The sequence below is a fragment of the Podarcis vaucheri genome (genome assembly GCF_965113315.1).
Source record: "Podarcis vaucheri genome assembly, chromosome: 8".
Taxonomy (NCBI): domain Eukaryota; kingdom Metazoa; phylum Chordata; class Lepidosauria; order Squamata; family Lacertidae; genus Podarcis; species Podarcis vaucheri.
Window position 1 is genome coordinate 50,104,746 of NC_138766.1, and position 19,579 is coordinate 50,124,324.

Below are 19,579 nucleotides of genomic sequence, written 5' to 3' on the forward strand. Positions count from 1 at the left end.
CATCCTGCATATAGCAGGAACTACTAGTCTACTAGCCTGGCATGCAGGCCGTAGGTGTAAAGCTGAGAGGAGAGCAAGCACAAGGCCATGCAGGTCATGCTGCGTTTCATGGGATAAGAAGGCATGCAGTTGTGTTTCACTCAATGTAGCAGTGCTGCAAAGCTCAGAGAGTGCTGGCTTCTGGGTGAACCGTCAACCAAGCTTCAGGTCTGATCCAAGCAACAGAAAGCATGGATTGTGGAGGGTGTGTGTGTGTGTGTGTGTGTGTGTGTATGTGTGTGTGTGTGTGTGTGTTCTGTCATGCTCCTTTTCTCCTCTGAAGCCAGCACACTACGTGGACTGAGGAAAAGGCAAAGAGCTGAATTCTCTCCTGCAGTTCCAATAATACCTTTTCCTACTGTATGCTTTGGAGGGTGTCCCAGAGAAGCAGTGGGAGGGCGCTTTAAACCAATAGGAGGCAACACAGCAGGCCTCCCACCAATCCTATCACTCTAGCCCATCATTCCCTGGTAAGGGAGTTGCAGAGGTGGAAGGGATTGCCCCAAGTAGGTATGTGTGCTATTTATTCCTGCAAAAGCATTCTGGAAGTTCTCCTGCACAAGCCTCAATGAGATCAGCACAAGAAAACCTCTAGGTAGGTTGTGCTTCACACATGCATTATCTATTTGTTTAAGCTACCATTTAACATGATCCATACTGTGAGCATAGACTAATCAATCATGTATTATAGTCACTTGAATCTATTTATCTGAAACTGGTGGTTTCCTTAATAAGGTTTTGGTTTTTGGTTTAAAAAAACCCAACTCCACCCCCCCTCCAAATGATACTGTTTTGTTTGGAAGACTTTGTTAATTAGCTCTATTTTCTTATTATTATTTCTGCATTAAATAGGATAGGAGCCAAGTCATGTTGGAGTAGTAATAAGGAATAGGGTTAGCTTGCCAGTGATTTGTGTGAAGGGGCCACAGCTGGGACAGCCAGGAGCAAAATGTGGTCACTGAACTCTGCAGTACCAAACGGTGACCTGCAGCTGAATTCTTTACAACAGGAGTATATTTGCTACTGCAAACAAAAGAACATTTCAGAAGCACATTAGTCTGAGAAAGTGGTTTTTGAGAAGATGAAAGAAAAAAGAAAAGAAAGCATTGCCACTTGAAAACTGCATCACATTGCATACCATGGCACAGTTATGGTGGCAACCCCAGAACATTTCTTTCCACTGTAATTACTAAACAAGAGGAATGCTACTTTATCTTCAGGGCCCAATTAAATATTACACAAGACACAGAGCTGCCATTGCTCTGCATTGTGTTCCCTGGTAAAATCCTTTATGAATATTTGTTCTGTAAGTTGTGAATAATCGTCTAAGTATATACTAAGGACATTAACTGTATTTTTCTTTTTGTGTATTCTGTTATATAATATTTCAAGAAAGAAAGAAAGATTATCATACCCAGTATTTCCCCTGCCCCTCACTTTCCTACCTGCCAATATTCCAAAGCTCAGAAATAGAGCAATATGGTGCCTCTGCTCATTTTTGCCAGTTATGTTCACCCATCCCCATCCCCATACATACATATAAACACACACCTCAACACATTTATTCATAAAGGGCATACAAAGAAAGCAATAGATCATTTGAATACAAAGGAATCCTAAGAAGTATTATGACTGTATGACCAAAGGGAAAATGAGCATCCCTTCCAGTAAAAGCAAATTGTTTGTCAAAACAGAACTTCCATGTGCAGCAATTTTCTATCTGAGGTCAGGTTTTGAATTAGATTTATTTGGTCACAGGATCCTTAGAAGACTGCATTTCCATAAGATCAGCCAAGACCCTCTGCTTTCCTTTTAAAATGTTCTCCCCCACTTTGTGGCTTTTTGTCACCCACCCCTCTCCTTGGTTCTGTGCAAACCCTTTTCAATGAGTTTTGATGTGTAAATTTCCCCCCCAATAAGCTTCAACAAGATTCCTTTCAATTTTATTTTTCTTCGATTACTCATTTTAGGAAATGATAATTTTGTAGTCATTTAAGGTTCCATGTAAGGTGAAGAAATGCTTTTTGCAAGTCTAAAGTAGAAAGTGCCCTTCCATTGCAATCCTAATGCATCTGGGCTGACCAGAGCTTTTCCAGGAAACTGCCTCTGGCAGGAAAAATGCTCTCACACCCCTTACTTTCCTGTGCGTGGATCGTGTATAGTCTGTAAAATGACTCAACGTTGGCTATTTAAACACATTCAAAGTTCTGAAGGGATCATAGAATCATATAATTGTAGAGTTGGAAGGGATGCCAAGGGCCATCTAGTCCAACTGATTCTCTTCCTCAGCTTCCCGCCCCTCCTTCTGTCCCTCCAGAATTTCATTCTCACACAGTAGCAAACCCAGAGGGGATCCTATCTTCTGATTCAATGGAGCAGGCATACCCAAACTCAGCCCTCCAGCTGTTTTGGGACTACAACTCCCATCAGGACCAGTGGTCAGGGATGATGGGAATTGTAGTCCCAAAACAGCTGGAGGGCCAAGTTTAGGGATGCCAGCACTGGATAGAGCCACGCAGCCTCTCCAGATTTTCCAGCTCTCGCTCTCCCTGTATCGTGTTGTAAACGAGCCTTCTTCAGCTTCATGGGGAGAAAGGGGAAGGATGGAACTCGTGCTGCCATTCACTTTTTCATCTTTCTCTCCGGCTGAAGCCCAGACATGTTGAGAGACTGGCAGCCTCAATGGCGCCCCTCTGGAGGCTTCACCCAGGGCAGAAACCCTGGCTAGACCCCCCCTCCCCCTAGCTATGGCTCTAGATCAGCAATCATAGCTGCCAAAAATTGGGAGGGGGGCAGAATCTCACAGCTGGAGCCCAAAATCACAGAAATGTAGAATCATAGAATTGTAGAGCTGGAAAATGACATACCATCATGTTTCCCTAGGCTTCAAGTACAATTATTTGCAGATTTCACAGAACAGGAAGAAGCCAAAAAGCTCCTCCAGCTCTAACACAGGACCCTTCAACTATAGAGTCCAGAGTCCAGACCAACAACAGTGTACTATAAAAGATGGCATACTCTGGGAAAGCAAAGGGCACAACAATGGCAGGCTACACAATATGGGAAGTCCCAAAGGTGCTTGTAAACAGTCAGTACCACTCATGGCAGAGAGAAAGGAAGCCAGCTCTCTTTGTAGCATTTTTAGAATTACCTGAGGAAGAGCTTGTGGGTGCTTGAAATGTACTGGACGTTTAAAGAGGAATTGCATTTCAGATATTTATAACCACCTTTGGGGGGGCTTTTCCTTTCATTTCTTTGTGTACATCAAATGGCTCCAGATGACTAAAGCAAGTGAGCCAAGACACGTTTCAGGGGATTATTTTATATTCCTTGAGATAGTTCCTCAAGTCAGGCAATAGGGATTTATATCAAGCCGGTGCAACTTGCAACCCACCAAGCTGAAACTGCCCACCAGCCATATATTGTGGCTTGCCAGGTGCTTGACAACTTCCTTATTTTTGCAGACCTAGGCAAGCAGCAAAACCAGAAGATTTACAGAGCATATTGCATAGCTTGTAAGCTGTGTTTGGATTGGCGGGCCATAGCTTGTGCTGGCCTGATTTATAGCATTCACTGAAACACACACCAATATTCGGATTTTTAGTATTTGATTTAAGATGCTTTTTAATATGAAATATCTATCAGATCTGAAACAATGCACAGATGCTCCCAAGGACCTTCGTGGGTTTCTCTTGCTTCAGTGAACTGTAAATGTGGTTTATCTGTAATAATGCAAGAGTATCTCAAAAACAACTATTTTTGTCTAAGCAACTGAACCAGCTTAATTCATCCTGCCAGACCAATGCAATGCTATAAATAAACTACAGTGACTACAGGTGAAAGCAGGTGAAGCTTCTCTGAAGGCAAGAAATATATGGAGTTATATTTTGCTCATCCTAGAAAATGGACAGGCAGTTTTGGCACAGTGTGTTGCATCCATACAGCAAATCCCTGAACAGAATTAAGGCAAGAATCGGAAAGGGCAGGGGAGGCATCATTTAAGAAGCAAAACAAAGGGCAGAATTTGAAATCAATCAAGGCATCCCAGAGATTTTACAGAAGTAAAAAGAGAATGCTAATCTGCTGTATCAGCCCCTGATGATCATAAATATGTTATACTATATACATGGGGGAGGGGAGAGCAGTATATTGGTACAAGAACCATATTCAGGGTTGACCAACCCTTCAAAAACTGCATGCCAAAGTCATCTCCAAACATACAAACCACACCCATTTGCAGGCACATGGCTAAGGCTCTCTCTCTCTCCCCCCCCCTCTCTCTCACACACACAGCTTGCTTGATCAGGTCAATGTCCCTTGTAGTCCAGTATCTTCACAGTAGCCAGCCAGATGCCTGTGGGAGGCCTGAAGCAGGATGCAGGCCCAACACCATCCTACTCACTTGTGACTCCCAGCAACTGGTATTCAGAGTCATGTTGCCTCTGATCATGGAGGATGAACACACACAGAGGCACACAAAGCATAAGCTTCTACAAACAGTACAGGTGAGATAAGGTGATTTCTCCTATGGCTGGTGGACCACTTCAAACACAACTTGCTGCTCCCTACTATATATACCAGGCATCGCCAACCTTTGGCCCTCCGGATGTTTTGGATTACAATTCCCATCATCCCTGACCACTGGTCCTGTTAGCTAGGGATCATGGGAGTTGTAGGCCAAAACAGCTGGAGGGCCGCAGGTTGGGGATGGCTGATATATGCACACAGGATGGTCCCCTGCTTTAAAAATGGGAAAAAAGAAGACTGGGATGCAGGATATCCTGCATGCCAATGCTTCAGAGTGTCAATCCTAATTTTCCTGTGATTGTTGTGGCATTCATTCAATGGGACCAATTTCTCAGTAAGGTTGTGTTCCTCCTATGACTTCAGAGAAAAATAGCTTAAACTAATGTCCAAATCATTGGAACAGTGCCCAATCACAGAGTGCACATCATCTACAAATCAATTATGGATGTGCTGGACCAGTGTCTTGCCTCAGGAATGGACAGGGTGAGAACCAACAAACTGAAGCTCCATTCTGATAAGACTGAAGAACTGTTAGTGGGTGGTTCCCTAGTCTGGATGGGTGGGAGATCGCCTGCTCTTGATCAGGTTACACTTCCTACAAAGGAGAAGGTTCATAGCTTGGGAGTGCTCCTGGATCCTTTGCTGTGGCTCGAGGCTCAGGTAGGCCACCTGAGTGGCATGGAGAGCCTTCCATAAGCTTTGGCTGGTGGCCCAACTACACCCCTATCTGGACAGGGATAGCCAAACGTCTATGCTCCAGTAACCTCTAGGTTAGATTACTGCAACATGCTATACATAGGGCTGCCTCTGAAGATGGTTCAGAAACTTCAGCTGGTGCAGAATTCAGCGGTCAGGTTGTTCACTGGGGCAAGATTGTTTGAGCATATTACACTGATCCTGGTCCAGCTGTACTGGCTGCCAATTAATTTCTGGGCCCAATCCAAAGCTCTGGTTTTGACGCATAAAGCCTTAAATGGTTCAGGACCACAATAATTCAATGACAGCCTCTTCCCAGATGAACTGATCCGGACCATGTGATCATCATCTGAGTTTGAAAGATGTCGGCATCTTTGTGTCTGGGTGACTTGCCTAACTAAAACATTTTAAGTTCTGTCACTAGCAGGGTGAATAAAAATCAAGGATTTGAAAAAATAATAATCAAAAAAACCAGAATTTTTTTATTTAAATTGGATTTTTTAAAATAAAATGCTTTTGGAGGAAAAATCTTTCTAAAGATAGTTTTCTATTTAAGTTACATAATAGTCTAAAGGCTATTCATCGGGAAATAACAATTTGTTTTAAGTTTTTCATGTGTTCTAAAACTCAGTCTAAGTTTTGTTTTTTAAACTGTTTTAAACCACATCAGTTAACAAACATGGATACATATGCTATAATGTTATTGTTTTAGTTAAATAACTGTTTAAATTATTTTTAAGGAAATGATTATTTTTCTCCTTACAATAAAGTACAGCAGAAAAATTGTCCAAATATAAACAGTTCAATTATTAAATTTCACAATAATTTCATAATTATCTGTCTTACTGACTAGTGATTTAAATCATGATTTAAACTGATTTGATATAAATCAAATCCACCCTGGTCACTAGGCAGGGAGTTCTGAACACTAAAAGTTTGATTTCTTACAACTGCGGAATGTGTATCATGTGGTACCTGTAACAGTACCAGTTCTACAAACCGAAGGTTATGTATGTGTAGCAGTTAGCTACTTTCATAGCTTTATGTGTTCCAGACTGGAGAAAGGCTCAAATATAAAAACACAAACTGAGTGATTGAATAAATAAAGTGATCCAGTGTTTCTGTCCTATCATGTTTGGAATTCACGAATTTGCCTATGCAAACAGTGCCTCAGCTGGAAACAGAGGGCAAGTTGGATCTTTTACCATTGACATTCTAGTTTCTCTCCAGAACATAGTGGTGCTGTTCTTATGCTATCGCAGGCATCATTCACACTTAGCTACCAGCTAATACATGTTGTGTGATTTACTGCAAACAATAAATAAAAACATGTCTCAATTACTCTTGCATAATGAAACACAAAATGATATAATGAATCTTCATAATATTTATCTGCTTGCTATATGAGGCTTAATATTAGCTGGTGCGATTTAATGGAGTTTTTAATCGATTAAAGGCTAGAAGCCAGAGGCTTCTCAGAAGAGACAGATGCAAAGAGGTTGAGAGAGAAGTAAAAATGGCTCAACAATTAATTACCAATTACTGCAAAAAGGTTTAATCATATGTATATAGCAGCACAGTGCCTTGTATTTTAGTACTGTAACAGCAGTTAAAGCTGACCCCTGTCACTGAACCAGTGCTGGTTATGGTAGTTCAGCATCAAGTCAAATATTAGGTCTCAATCAGAGGTTTAATCATGATCACATCAGTTTCACAACCAGATGGTGAAGACAATCATTTGTCTAGTGCATGGGTAGCCACCATGGTGGACTCCAGATATTGAACTACAACTCCCAACAGGTCCAGCCAGCACGGACAATGGTCAGGGGTGATAGGAGTTGTAGTCTAACCTCTGGAGGGCACTATGTTCGCAACCCCTAGTCTAGTGATAGTACACCATTTCTTTTAGTCCTTTAAAACTTCAAACCACATTGGGTACCTTGGGAAGGAAGATGGCACATAAGTGCAATGAATGAATAAGATATGGAGTATTTTAGCACAGAATGGCAAAATTCTCCTCATCACCTTGCCATACCTTGTGTTACCCCTTCCCAACCTTCACTAGAGGGTTGTGGGATCTTTCTGGGCAGCATGGGTGACAGAGGAAAATGCTGAGAAAATGGCTTTCCTGCCTTCTGCCAGTGGGATGTTCCATTGAGCTCTCTACTGACGTTGCACAGAAGCAATGTTTCATACAGTTATGACCCTGGAGTCTAATGTCTGACATGGCACTATACTTTTTCCTTTAGACATGAATTTTCTAAACCATAATGAAGAAGTTAGGATGGATGGTAGTTGTTTCAAAAGTGCTCATATTTAAAACTTTCTTTTAAAACAAACAAACAAACAAACCCAATGTATCAAACCATTTTTAAAAGCCTTTTAAAAAACTGCAGCTGGACTACGCAAGTATTAGATACAGTAACCCATTTTCCTTTAGAAAACCAGTGCCCAAAAGTCAGGGCTTATAACAGGCTGCCCTTAGGCATGTACTTTACAAGTTTCTGCAAATGACACTGAATCCAAATTGTACTGAAATCACTTCCCCAGAATTCACAACATATGGTCCATTAAGCAGTAACTGGCACACTGATATTTCAGAGCCACCTTCAATGCTTTCTTCATTTGAAGAGGGAGGGCGGGCGGGTGGCGGGGGGGGGGATGCACATGCTTCTGACACACCAAAAAAGAAAGGAGGAAGAGAGAAGACAGGTCTTCCAAAGTGGCTGAAAAATCTACAACATAACTAATTAGGTTCCAACTTCTAACACAATAGTTGGTGTACTAGGGTCTATTATCAAGTTTATAGCTAAAGGCAGCAGACAATACAACCCTACATTCAATTTAATTACAGCCCATGGCTTTTGCAGCAGTGGCGCATTTCAAAGGGTTTAACCACTCATTTATTTCTAGCCCATACATAAAATAAGTCAGCTCACACTGTCATACAGATTCACCAATTAAAAATGAGCATTTTCTGATCTCTGGGTCTCTGCAAGGAGAACAGTGAGCAAAAAAGGAGTCCTTTTCAACAGCAAAAGCACAGAAGCTTCATTTAATAGGGAAAATGCTTTCAGGCACCTGCAATTCTAGTTTGTGCATTAGGACTTTGATGTTCATATACTGAGGGTAGTGAATTATTTAACTATCTGAGGAGAGGGCTTTTTTTGTGAGGTGCTACTTCAGCTCTCCAGCCATAATTTTCTTGCCTCTCCTGATGGCACCCATGCAGACTGATCAAGTCTGGCCAAGACACAAAATATTAAACATTCTCTGGCTCAGTTTTTAATGACTGTTGCATACAGACCACTCAGCTTGAAAACGTAAATGTTTTATTCAAGTATTGTGCAAAGAAATGGACTTAAGAGAGGCACCACATAGGTGAAATGACAAAAGGTTAACGAGGTAGGATATTGTACAGGCACTTGTTACCCCAAAAGTATGGGAACTTCTTGCCTTCTTGACTAACATAAAATTCTGTATTAAAGTCAGTGGGTGGCATTCAAGTCTAGCCCTACTCAGAATAGACCCATTGAAATTAATGGGCATGATTAACTTAGGGTGATTAATTTCAGTGGGTCTACTTTGAGTAGGACTTAGCTGACTACAACCTGATGTGGTGTAGTGATTTAAGAACCTTGGACTAGGACCTGTGAGACCAGGGTTCAAATCCTAAGTGGAAAAAACAGATTGAAGGGCTAGAAAAGCTGGCATGAAACTCATATAAATTCATGTGTCATGAATTCGTCTCACCCATGCTTCAGTTGCCTCCAGACTGAATTATTGTAATGCTCTCTACATGGGGTTGCATTTGAAACCCAGGAAGATGCAACTGGTCCAAAATCTGGAAGCTGGACTTTTGTCTGGCACTCTGAAGAACTTTGATATGATGTTAGTTCTAGCTTCCTATTTGCTTCTGAGCTTCACACAAAATGACAGTATAGTCCCCAAAGCCCCAAACAAACACTTTCAAATTAGGTTAACTTAAAGAGTACTTAGTCTGATACCGGTTAGAACAAAAGTTCAAATTATTGTCAGAAGACTTGCACTTGGTGCAATCCTGGGAGAGTTGATGAATGATATTTTCTGTGGTAACAACATGCTTTTGGACTGCTCTCCCAACTGAAGTTCAACAGGTTCCCTCTTTGTGCATCTTTCACCAGAAATAGAAGGTGCTTCTTATTCCACTGGTTTTCAATATGCAACACATACAGTACGTTTTATTGCTGCCAGATTTAATGTATAAGATCTTTAACCCTTGCTACTTGTGGTTAGGCTCTTGCTTTGTTGGTTTCGTATTGCTTTTAGACATTGTTTGTTAACTGTGCTTATTATATTATATTACAATCATGTTGTTTGCCTCTCTTGGTAGAAAACCAGAAGATAAATATTAACAACTTAGGCTCAGGTGTCACAGCCATCTCAGCAGGTGGCAGCCACAGAAAAACAGCAACTTTGTGTGGACTATCAGCTACATCAGCAAGCAACAAAGCAGGCATCGGAATCTACTGTCAGGTGTGGGGTTCAGCCGATTTGACTTTTGATACGCCACTGACTAAAGCTGAATCCTGTCTATAGCAGCAAATGTCTTCACCCCTGACACAGCTTAATGTCAGCACAGGGCAGCTGTCTCACAGAGGCTACCATGGGTGGATGTGATTGTGGTATGTTATTTGCATTCAAATCATCTGACTATAAGAATGACTAATAGCATGTTTAAGAACAGGACATAAAACCCTTAGCCAGACAGTGCAAGGTGCTACTGTATGTCATTTTTAATAATTACTGTAATCATTTGTCTTTCTTTATCTATATTGAATTCCTTTGATGTAGTGGTCTTGTCTTGAGCAATCTCCAGGTCCACAGTGATAAACAAATGAAGTTGAATAATTAACCCAAAGATATTCATTACCTCAATCACACCGACTCTCCTTCCTTATATACACAACACAGCATGCTTAAGCCCTGGTCTCACTCTCTGACAACCCAGTCTTATGCTCTCTCTAACTGCAAGAGGACCAGCAGCTACGAATGAATAGTAATCCATGCAGTACCCTTTGTATCCAAATACATCTAAGCTACAACAGAAACATGCATCTCATGTTCCCATTACAGCCCTGACTAATGTCAATCTAGTCTCTTACGATAATTTCTAAACTTTAATAAGTAAACTCAAAAAGGACTGATTAGATACCTCTTAATAGCTGTTGCACTGCACTATTAGAGATCTTGATCGTTTATGAAAAATGAATACACAAGCATGCAACAGACAATTTAAAAACCTCATTCATCAGTCCCAACTATGTTACTGCATCACTGTAGCGCTTCAGAAGCAAAAAGACTGAAGTCAAGGTCATGGAGGCTCAGCCACGTATGATTAAAATACTATAATGCCTCCTGTGTCTGCTACCTAAAGCGATAGCTGGATCAAAGGAACATTTAGCATGCCTTCTCCTCATTTCATTGCTGCATCCTACAGTGCCCCTGTATCTCATACACTAAAAGATATCTCCATAGAACAAGAAAAGATATCTTAGTATGAAAGAGAAAGGTGGATGTAGTAACAGTTATCAAAATCTTGAACTTGGCATTCCTGAAATACCAGTACATTTACATCTGGTAGCTACTGGCACATTAAGTTATCTGAATATGTTTATGTCAGTACTTTACGCAGCAAATGTAACTGAAATGTTTCCTGTGTCTAGCTGTGAACAAAAAGTCACCCACATTTTACATGTTTGCTCTGGATATCTCCAGTATTATGCTGGTATACACAGAGTAAGTGTGGCTACACCCTTAATTACACATATGATCCAAGAAGTCAAATGCACACAAATGAATGCACACACATATAAAACACACACATGCTTTCCTGTTCTCAAAGAATGGTCTCAAACAGTTTCATCACAAAAGCCAAAAGTTTTAGGCCTGACTAGATGAGAAGCCATCTGCAGACCCAAGTATACCACTTTGAGCTCCATGGAGGAAGGGTAGGATAGAAGCATAACCAGCAGATATTCTATTCAATGAGCAAAGGAATGTACAACCTGAGCAATCCTTGCACAGTGTGTTTTCATACACAAAAGAGAACAGGAAGCCTTCATATGCAAATGTGGGGGTCATGCCCACTGTAGTATCATAGTGGCTGGTCACGGGATTCAAAAGAATATATATTTCATTTCATACATCAGAGCATAGGCATACTTGGTGTCAGGATGCCGATATTACAAATTATAAGAGCACCAAATATGTTCATCAAGTAACTCTAGGTGAAGCCTTAACTTTCTTGATTTCAGGGAGATCAATACTTTACCTCTAGTCTTCACCTAAAACTAGAGTGCACCATTTATTTTTAGACTCGTATTACTGGCAGCGTGTACATCTTTATAATACTGAGAGTCAATAAAACTATCAGTCTATGACCTTCAAGACCTTGAAGCTATCATGAAAGCAGCAATATTTGTCAGCCATGGAATTCAGTGGCATACCACTTGATGAAGTCAACTCAGTAATGACCTGGAAAGTCTATGTTTATAATTAAGCAATAACTATTGTGGGTCAAGTCATTTCCTCTAGATTAATGGCCAGCTACAACATTTGATGGCTCAAGGTAGTGCTTTGGGCTTATTCACCCAGCCATCCATTTCTTCAAACAACTCTATGACTTTATCATTATGGCTATTCTCATTTTAAGAGACAGCAGTGAAAGACTCTTAGAGCGCAACCCCAGCCATGTATGTTCAGAAGTAAGCCCTACTGAATTCATGTTTACACAGAAGTAAGTCCTACTGCTTACTCCCAGGTACATGGGGTTAGGATTGCAGACTAAATTTATTTTCCCATATTTCAATTGCTTTCAGTGCCAGCCATGAGAAAAGGGGCTGGGAATTCTGCAATTGTTTGGAAAATAATAACTGCAGATAGAACGGTTAGTAGACAGAGCCTATTGAAATTCTTTCTTTTGCTTAAAAAAAACACACACTCTTAATGCACAAAGCAAATGAAAATATTTATCCCCACCCCAGTCCTGTGTAGAAATGAGTGGGCAGTCAATTACCCTACCTAATCCTAATCTAGAAACACCCCCAAACACACATAAAATAGGGGATTACTATTAAAGTACATTTTAACATCTTCCAGTCTCACTGAATGCTCATTTCTGGGGGGGGGGGATATAAACACAGAAACAACAGATGTCTTTATTCTATCTACCGCATATACAATTTCATCAGCAGTCTGACTTTTCTTCTTATCTGAAATGTCTGATTTAGCAGTCAGCAGCATTTAAAACAACTACAAAAACTAAGTTCACCTTAGGTAAGCTTCTTACTTATGCAGTTCGGGGAACACAATTATAAATTATTGGTTAAAGGGGCTTTATAAATTATGTGGTAAAAGTGATTCGCAGCTTAACGAGCAGTTCCTCTTACTAACTGCAGTAACATACGGTGGTGAACTACTACACTTGCATACAAATATACTTCTTTTAAGATGGATTGTCTTTTTTTATTTCTTGCTCACAGACATGCAACATAAGAACACAACTCTGAAAGACGTTTTCAACCATCCATCCCAACTTTTGGTAATCTCATGCCGACTATATATAAGATGTAGTTTCTTTCATCAACAAGCTAGAATAAAAACATTATCCACACATCAGCAGATCTCTAGTCATTCACAGCCATAAGATACACGCAGCAGGAGACCAAAGTACAATACTCTACTCAAGTGGCCCCAAACTCCAAACAGTAAAGAGAGGTCACATGTATTTTACAGAAGACAGATGCTGATGCAGCCATTCACAAAAAGGCCCATTCTTCAATTAGCCTTCAGGCTGGCTGATTAGCTGGCAAACTCCTCTGAAAGGGTCAGTTTGTACAAAACTGGTATTTCCACTTTGGAAATTGCTCAGGCATGTCATATACCTGTACCCACAGAATAGAGCTCTTTCAAAGCTTAGACTGAATTCATTGTTAATGCTGGAGACCAGACCATCAGGAGGTTTAAGAGTCAATTGCAGCAGCTTGTAATAACATTGTTGACTCAAATGTATTTTATAGGATGCTTTTTTTTACAGCGAGGATCCTTATATAGTGACAATATGGGAAGTGAAATAATATGTGATTAAGATCCAATTACTCATACAGTAACTGGCTTTCAAAAAAACCTATGCCCCAATTTAACAAGGCAAAAGGAGTGGACATGTGAAATCAATTTTACGGAGTGGGGAGGGACTTCTGAAATCTGAAGCCTTCCATTGCTGATGAGGACTTAAGCTACTTAGTTTGTCAAGGATGTGAACATTTAAACAAGGTCTCAGAACCTTTTAAAATTACTTTTGACTCACTTTCCGAAAGTCTGACCCCACTTAGGTTCTCCAGCAGCTAAATTCTGTCCTTTGGTATATAGTGGATGGGAGCTGAATATAATTTAAAAAATGCTTCTCCTCCAGATTTCCCTGATAGCATAGTAGAATGGGAAGGGACCCTGAGGATCATCTAGTCCAACCCACTGCAATGAAGGAATATGGAGCTGTCCAAACCTGCAACCTTGGTGTTGTCAGCACCGTGATCTAACCAACTGAGCTATCCAAGTCAGGACAGTTATTGACCCAAGCAGAGGTGGGGGAAACCAGGAAAGTTTCCCCCAAATCACCTCTCCTCCAGATTCCCCAGGGGCCAAAGCTAAAAGTCAGGACAGTTATTCTCTCAAGTTTCCAAACTTGCCCTAAGATAGCTTCCTTGGAGCTGCTGATGAAGCTCTAAACTCTGGAGGAGGCTGCCTGCAGTGGGCTCCACCATGCACCTGCCTTTTGGCCTGGAATTCCCTGAAGCTGACAGGAGGAGTTGGGAAAAGGAAAAGGTGTGTATGGGGGGAGGGGGGATAAAGTTGTTTCTCTTCTTTCCTTTTTTTGTTACCTGTGTGGGGGAAACCATAGCAGGTGACATGACAGTGGGAGAGTTGGTGCTTCTGTGCCCATTGGCCTCGGGGATGAGGAGTGGCAAGGGGTCGTGTTTCACTGAGACCACCACCACAGACGCCGCCGCCGCCGCCGCGTCCAGGGGCTCGGCCGGCCTCAGGCAGAGTCTTTTGGGGGACGAGGAGGGGCCGCAGGCGTCGCCCCCCGCCGCGGCCCCGCCCCCCGCCGCGTACATCGCCTCATAGAGGGAGCGCTTGGCGGGAACGACGACGGCCGCCGCTTCGGCCTTGACGCCGGCGAGGTCGTCGCCGTCTTTGGGGAGGACGTAGGCGCCGTGGTTGGCGGGCGGCGGGGCGGCGCGGGCCCTGCCGTTGAGGTGGGCGTAGCAGCCCCCTCCGGCGCCCGAGGGCAGCTTGGTGCCGATGCCGGCGATGCTGTTGAGGGTGGCGATGGAGACGGCGCCGATGCAGTGGTTGGTGTAGGTCTTGGAGAGCTTGGCGGCCTTGGAGAGCATCTGCATGCGGGTGCCCAGCAGGTTCTTGCCGATGGCCTTGTTCTCGTACCAGGTGACGTCGCCCTCGCTGCAGTGGTCCCGCGGGCGCTGGAAGAAGGCCTTGCAGAGCGGGTTGCGCTTGGCCAAGTACTTGACGAAGCTGGCGTAGGGGCAGAACTCCGTGCCCGTCTCGTACATGCGCGGCAGGTTCTCCTCGTCGCTGCTCTCGGCGCGCTTCTTGCTCCACGACGACGAGCGCGACTTGTGGTACGGCCCCAGGGCCTTGAAGTAGACGAACTTGCGGCCGTCCTCGTCCAGGGCCAGCCCGAAGGAGTCCTCCTCCAGCTCGCGCTGGTTCTCGCGCCCGCGCGTGCAGAAGTACATGCACGTCTCGAACCAGACCTTGTTGAGGAGCCCGAAGGGGCTCTGCGTGCTGAACACGCTGCAGGTGTAGAGCTTGCGCAGGTCGGCGCGCGTGATGGCCTGCTTCTGCACCACCGGCCCGGCGCCCTGCTCCTCCAGCTTGCGGATGACGGCGGCCAGCGTCAGGTTGGCGGCGCGCAGCTCGGGGTCCTTGGTCAGGTCCAGGGTGCGGCAGTAAGGCGGCTCGTTGAGGTAGCGGTTGAGCGAGCTGCGGATGCTGATGAGCGACGACTTGGAGTACAGCTGCCCGCTCTTGGAGCGCGCCTCGGCGTAGAAGGAGCGCAGCACCCGGCACAGCGCCCCCTTGTCCATGCTCTCGAAGTCCGGGCTCTGCGCCTTCTCGCTCAGGTACTCGCGGAAGATGCGCACCGCGTAGCGGGTGGCCAGCCGCGTGTTCTCGCTCAGGCGGGCCCGCTCGGGGCGCTGCAGCAGCAGCTCCGCCTCCGGGTCCGAGTCGTCGGCGGGGCCCGCGGCGGCGGGCGCCTGGCCGGCCAGGGAAGCGGCGGCGGAGGCGGCAGCGCCGCGGGCGCTCACGGGCACCGAGGGGGCGCCCCCCGCCGAAGCCCCGACGCCGCCGCTGCTGCCGCCGCCGCCAACTCCCCGGACGCCTCCCAGGCGGCCCCGGACGCCGCAGACGGCCGCCGCCGCCGCCGAGTCCAGCAGCACTCCGGTGCCCTGGTCCATACGGATCATATGGCCCGGCTCCTCCGAGGCGGCCCACTCCAGCCCCATCATCATCATCTCCTCCTCCTCCTCTTCCTCGTCGTCGTCCAGCAGCAGGATCCCTTCCTCGGCTCCCTCCTCGTCCCCCGTTATCTGCACCTCCTGGATCTCATCCTCGTCCTCCCCGTCCTCGTCCTCCCCAGCGCTGCAATAGTGGAGGGGCCGGTGGGGGCCGCCCCGGCCGGGCTGCCGGTCCCCCGCATTGTTCTCCCCGCCGCCGCCGCCACCTGCACCGCCGCCCCCTCCTCCTGCGCCGCCGCCGCCGCCCCCGGTGCTCCAGTCTCCGCCGGCGCTGCCGCTGCCAGGCATTCTCGCCATATTGCCGTCTCCCTGCCAGTCCTCGGGCAGGGCGCATGCGCTATATTGGACCGCAGCGCTGGAGAGCTTTTGTGTTTAATGACCTTCAGCTACCGGGAGGCAAAGCTGGGCTCTTAAAGGGGCCGCGCGCTCCCAGTGGTTGTGGCTGATGTGCGAGGAATGGAGTGGGGAAGCCGGACTGGAGAGGAGGAGAGGACGGGGAAGAACGAGGGGGAGACCGACCGAGAGGGAGACTCGCCACCGAACAAGGCGCAGCAGCAGCTTGGAAGCCTTCCATCGCGCAGCGTTGCGCTTCGCGCGAGGCGATCGCCATGCGAAGGGTTACTTTATATCGGCCCGTGCATGCACCCGGGAGAAGGGGAGGCTGGGACTGACAGATCCACTCACCCAGCCTCAGCGCGCGGTGCCAGCTGCTGTCCGCTAAGTGATGCCCGAAGAGCAGCCCGGCAGCCCCCACATTCTCATGGCTTACGCGGGGAAGGGCGATTTACCCCACCACCACCACCCACTGGCGGTGCCCACTGGAGGGGTGGGGTGGGGGGGTCAGAAGTAGGGAGGGGGAGCCCAGCTGCAGTAACAGCGGCAGGTGAGATCGGAGCGAGAGGGGTGGGGGGCGGCAGGCGGCTTTTCGCACAAGGCAGCTCCTCCCTACGGATTCCTGGCAGCCAAGCGCGGAAACGCGGCGGAGGCAGCAGAAGCAGCTTGGAGTTGACTCCGGTAGAGGAGAAACTTCTCGGATTGTCTGCACTTCTCGGCGGCTCTCCCTCCTTCCCACCCCTCCCTCTTCCTCTCCCCGGCCATCCCACCTACCACCCCCCACCCCCACGCCGCCGCTCCATCCAAAAGGGGGAAGGGGGGGGGGAGAGAGAGAAAGAGGCCACTCTGGCTGCATACCAGGCGCGTCGATCTCACGGCGAAGGCATCGAGCAGGCTTCTCCAGCCAGCCAGCCAGCCAGACACGTTAGGCTGCGGCTGGGATCGGAGAGGGCGAAGCTGGCGGGGAGGCAGCTGACTAGTCCGGAAAGAGCGAAAGCGAGCGAGAGAGAGACCGAGCAGGGGAGCCGGAGCGGGTCCCAGGAGTGCCCTTCGCCGCCGCCGCCGCCGCTGCAGATCTTAGGGGGGCGATGTGGGGAGCCTGCGAGTGGTGCCGGGCCGGCTGTGTACCAAAGAAGGAAGCCCGCTTGTTTCCTGCCTGGCGCTAATAAGCCGAAGGAAGCCAGCAGCGAGGAGCAAAGAGGAAGCCGCCAGGGCTAGTAAAACCCACACAGTCCGCAGCCAAGAGGCAAATCCAGAGCTATTCCCAGCCTGCGGGGACAGGCAGCTGCAACACTCGCGCGCTCACACACACACACACACACACACAGAGAGAGAGAGAGAACGGGGGGGGGGGGAGAGGGAGAGAGAGAAGGCACAGCCTAGCCCTGCAGAGCTCAGCCATCAACATTTCTCTTTCTCACATACACGCACAGATCCACCTCCCCCCCTTCTGGCTTCCCGCAATCCTCGAACCATTTGTAGGTTTTCCAGCAGGCATCTTTCCCTCTCCCTCTCCCTCTCTCTCTCTGTCTCCTCGCCGCTACCGCACCCCCGGGGCAATACGGGACTTTGCAAGCCCCGGCGCTGCCAAAAGCCGCCCTCAAGTTGAGTAGCCGCTGGAATCCCGTTACCGATTCACACGCACAGCCGCGCTACAGTTCATTTCCGCCTGCACTTCCAGCTGCCGCAAAGCCTTCCCTAACTTTAAGCGGTTGTTGCGCGGCAGCGGCGCCCTCGATCTTAAGCATTTTGCCGCTTTTATTTCAAAAGGAGAAGATGGGACGCGGGGGGAGGGGGGGTTGGCAGTCACGACACCCACAACGAAAGGGAGATGTTTCTAAGGCGGGTTTTAGCTAGGGGCGGCCAGACAGTTCTGGGCTGGAGGGGGGGGGGAGAAGCACGTCTGAACTTGCCCAGGCGCTACACGTTGCTTTCTCGGTGAACACAAAGCAGACGGCTCTCGCAAACTTGGCAGTGCCAAACTGACGCCACTGTGTCTTGGCCTGGCACTCCTGTGAAGGGAACGAGTACGTTTTCTCTCTTTGCTCACCTACCTCTTTCAATATCGTGCTTTTACCCTGTACAAAATTCTGGGGAAATCTTGCTAAGCTACAGACAAGTCACAACGAGCCATCGCAACATCCCAGATATGATTCACAGATAAGGGCAGAGATGACAGTTTACTATTGTCCTGATCCCTAAGAAAAAGAGCAGGGAGGTAATACGAAAGCACCAAAGTGCACGCAGGTTTTTTTTTGTTTTGTTTTTTAAGTGTGAAAGGCATTTCGGGAAAGACGGATAACAGTCACTCAAAGTAGTTCAAACACCACCACCACCACAGTATTGTATGTCTGAAGTCTTCATAATTCCAGCATATGGGATATTGCTCTTTCTGACCCCTACCCAGGCCTCCCAAATTCGATGGGCATTGCCATTCAAAGAGTGTTCATGTACCACATCATGTGATCGATTATGCGGGGAGGGGCTTACCTGTGCCCCCCCCCGCAATATTTTATTCAAATTGCCACGCATGAACAGGAATAAGTGACATTTTGCGGAAAGCACTGTACTGCCACGGGATATATATTTTTAAAAAATGGTTTAGAAATTATTGTCATGCTCTATTATCTTCCTGCACGGCAGGATGAGATGGTTGGGCGGTGTTCTCGAGGCTACCAGCATGAGTTTGACCAAGTTGCGGGAGGCGGTGGAGGACAGAGCCTGGCGTGCTCTGGTCCATGGGGGTCACGAAGAGTCGGAAACGACTAAACAACAACAACAACAACAACAACATTATCTTCCTACCACGAGTTCTCCATCCCTAAATTATGTAGTAATTGTCAGTGAGGTCAAAGCCATACTGCCCCGATTCTGAAGCCCAGACCCATGCTAGCAGTACCAGAATATAGAGATGTAGAATGACACATCTAAGCATGCATCCCATCAACAACATTAATACATGTACTCCTTTGTGCATTCCAATGTTCAACAACCCAGCTTGATGCTCCTCATTTTCACCCACTGGTAGCTTCACTGCCAGTGTGGCAAAAGAGGAAGTGTCAGCCTTGTTGCTAAGGCAACAGGGTCAAACTTCCTCCTTCCATAAATACTTGCATGCCCTTTCAAATACACCCCCCCTATCAAAATGAGAAAGTAGTTTTGGAGAATGCAAAAATATCCATGACATTTGATCTCCAAGTATTGCTCAGGAAACAGGCTGGCTTTCTTGTGGGGTGGGGTGAGGGGAAAGAACCTTTTTGTTGTTACCTTATTCCAGAACATTTGGAGGGCACTGGCTGGCTACTCATCTCTTACATTCTACAATTACACTGTCATGCCAGCCAATAGCTTCCATATTGGGATAATCATAAACTTGAGCCAATGCACCATTGGATGGTGAGTGG

At 46.4% G+C, this 19,579-nt stretch overlaps 1 protein-coding gene across 8 annotated transcripts in view; it reads right to left on the minus strand.

Annotated features, from left to right (window-relative positions):
* Positions 1-17,772, minus strand: part of KCTD1 (potassium channel tetramerization domain containing 1) — a 52,554-nt gene extending 34,782 nt beyond the window's left edge. For 2 of the 8 annotated variants that reach the window (XR_014222981.1, XM_082236077.1), the window contains exon 1: positions 14,181-14,478. Coding sequence is in view for 1 of the 8 variants with exons in the window: in XM_082236077.1 (XP_082092203.1) it covers positions 14,181-14,417 (237 nt within the window). In the remaining 7 variants the exon portion in view is untranslated. Of the gene's footprint in view, positions 1-14,180; positions 14,479-16,526; positions 16,923-17,033 lie in introns of those variants that run through there. The other 6 variants (XM_082236081.1, XM_082236080.1, XM_082236082.1 and 3 more) reach the window with 4 other exon arrangements.
* Between the last annotated feature and the right edge of the window lie 1,807 nt (positions 17,773-19,579).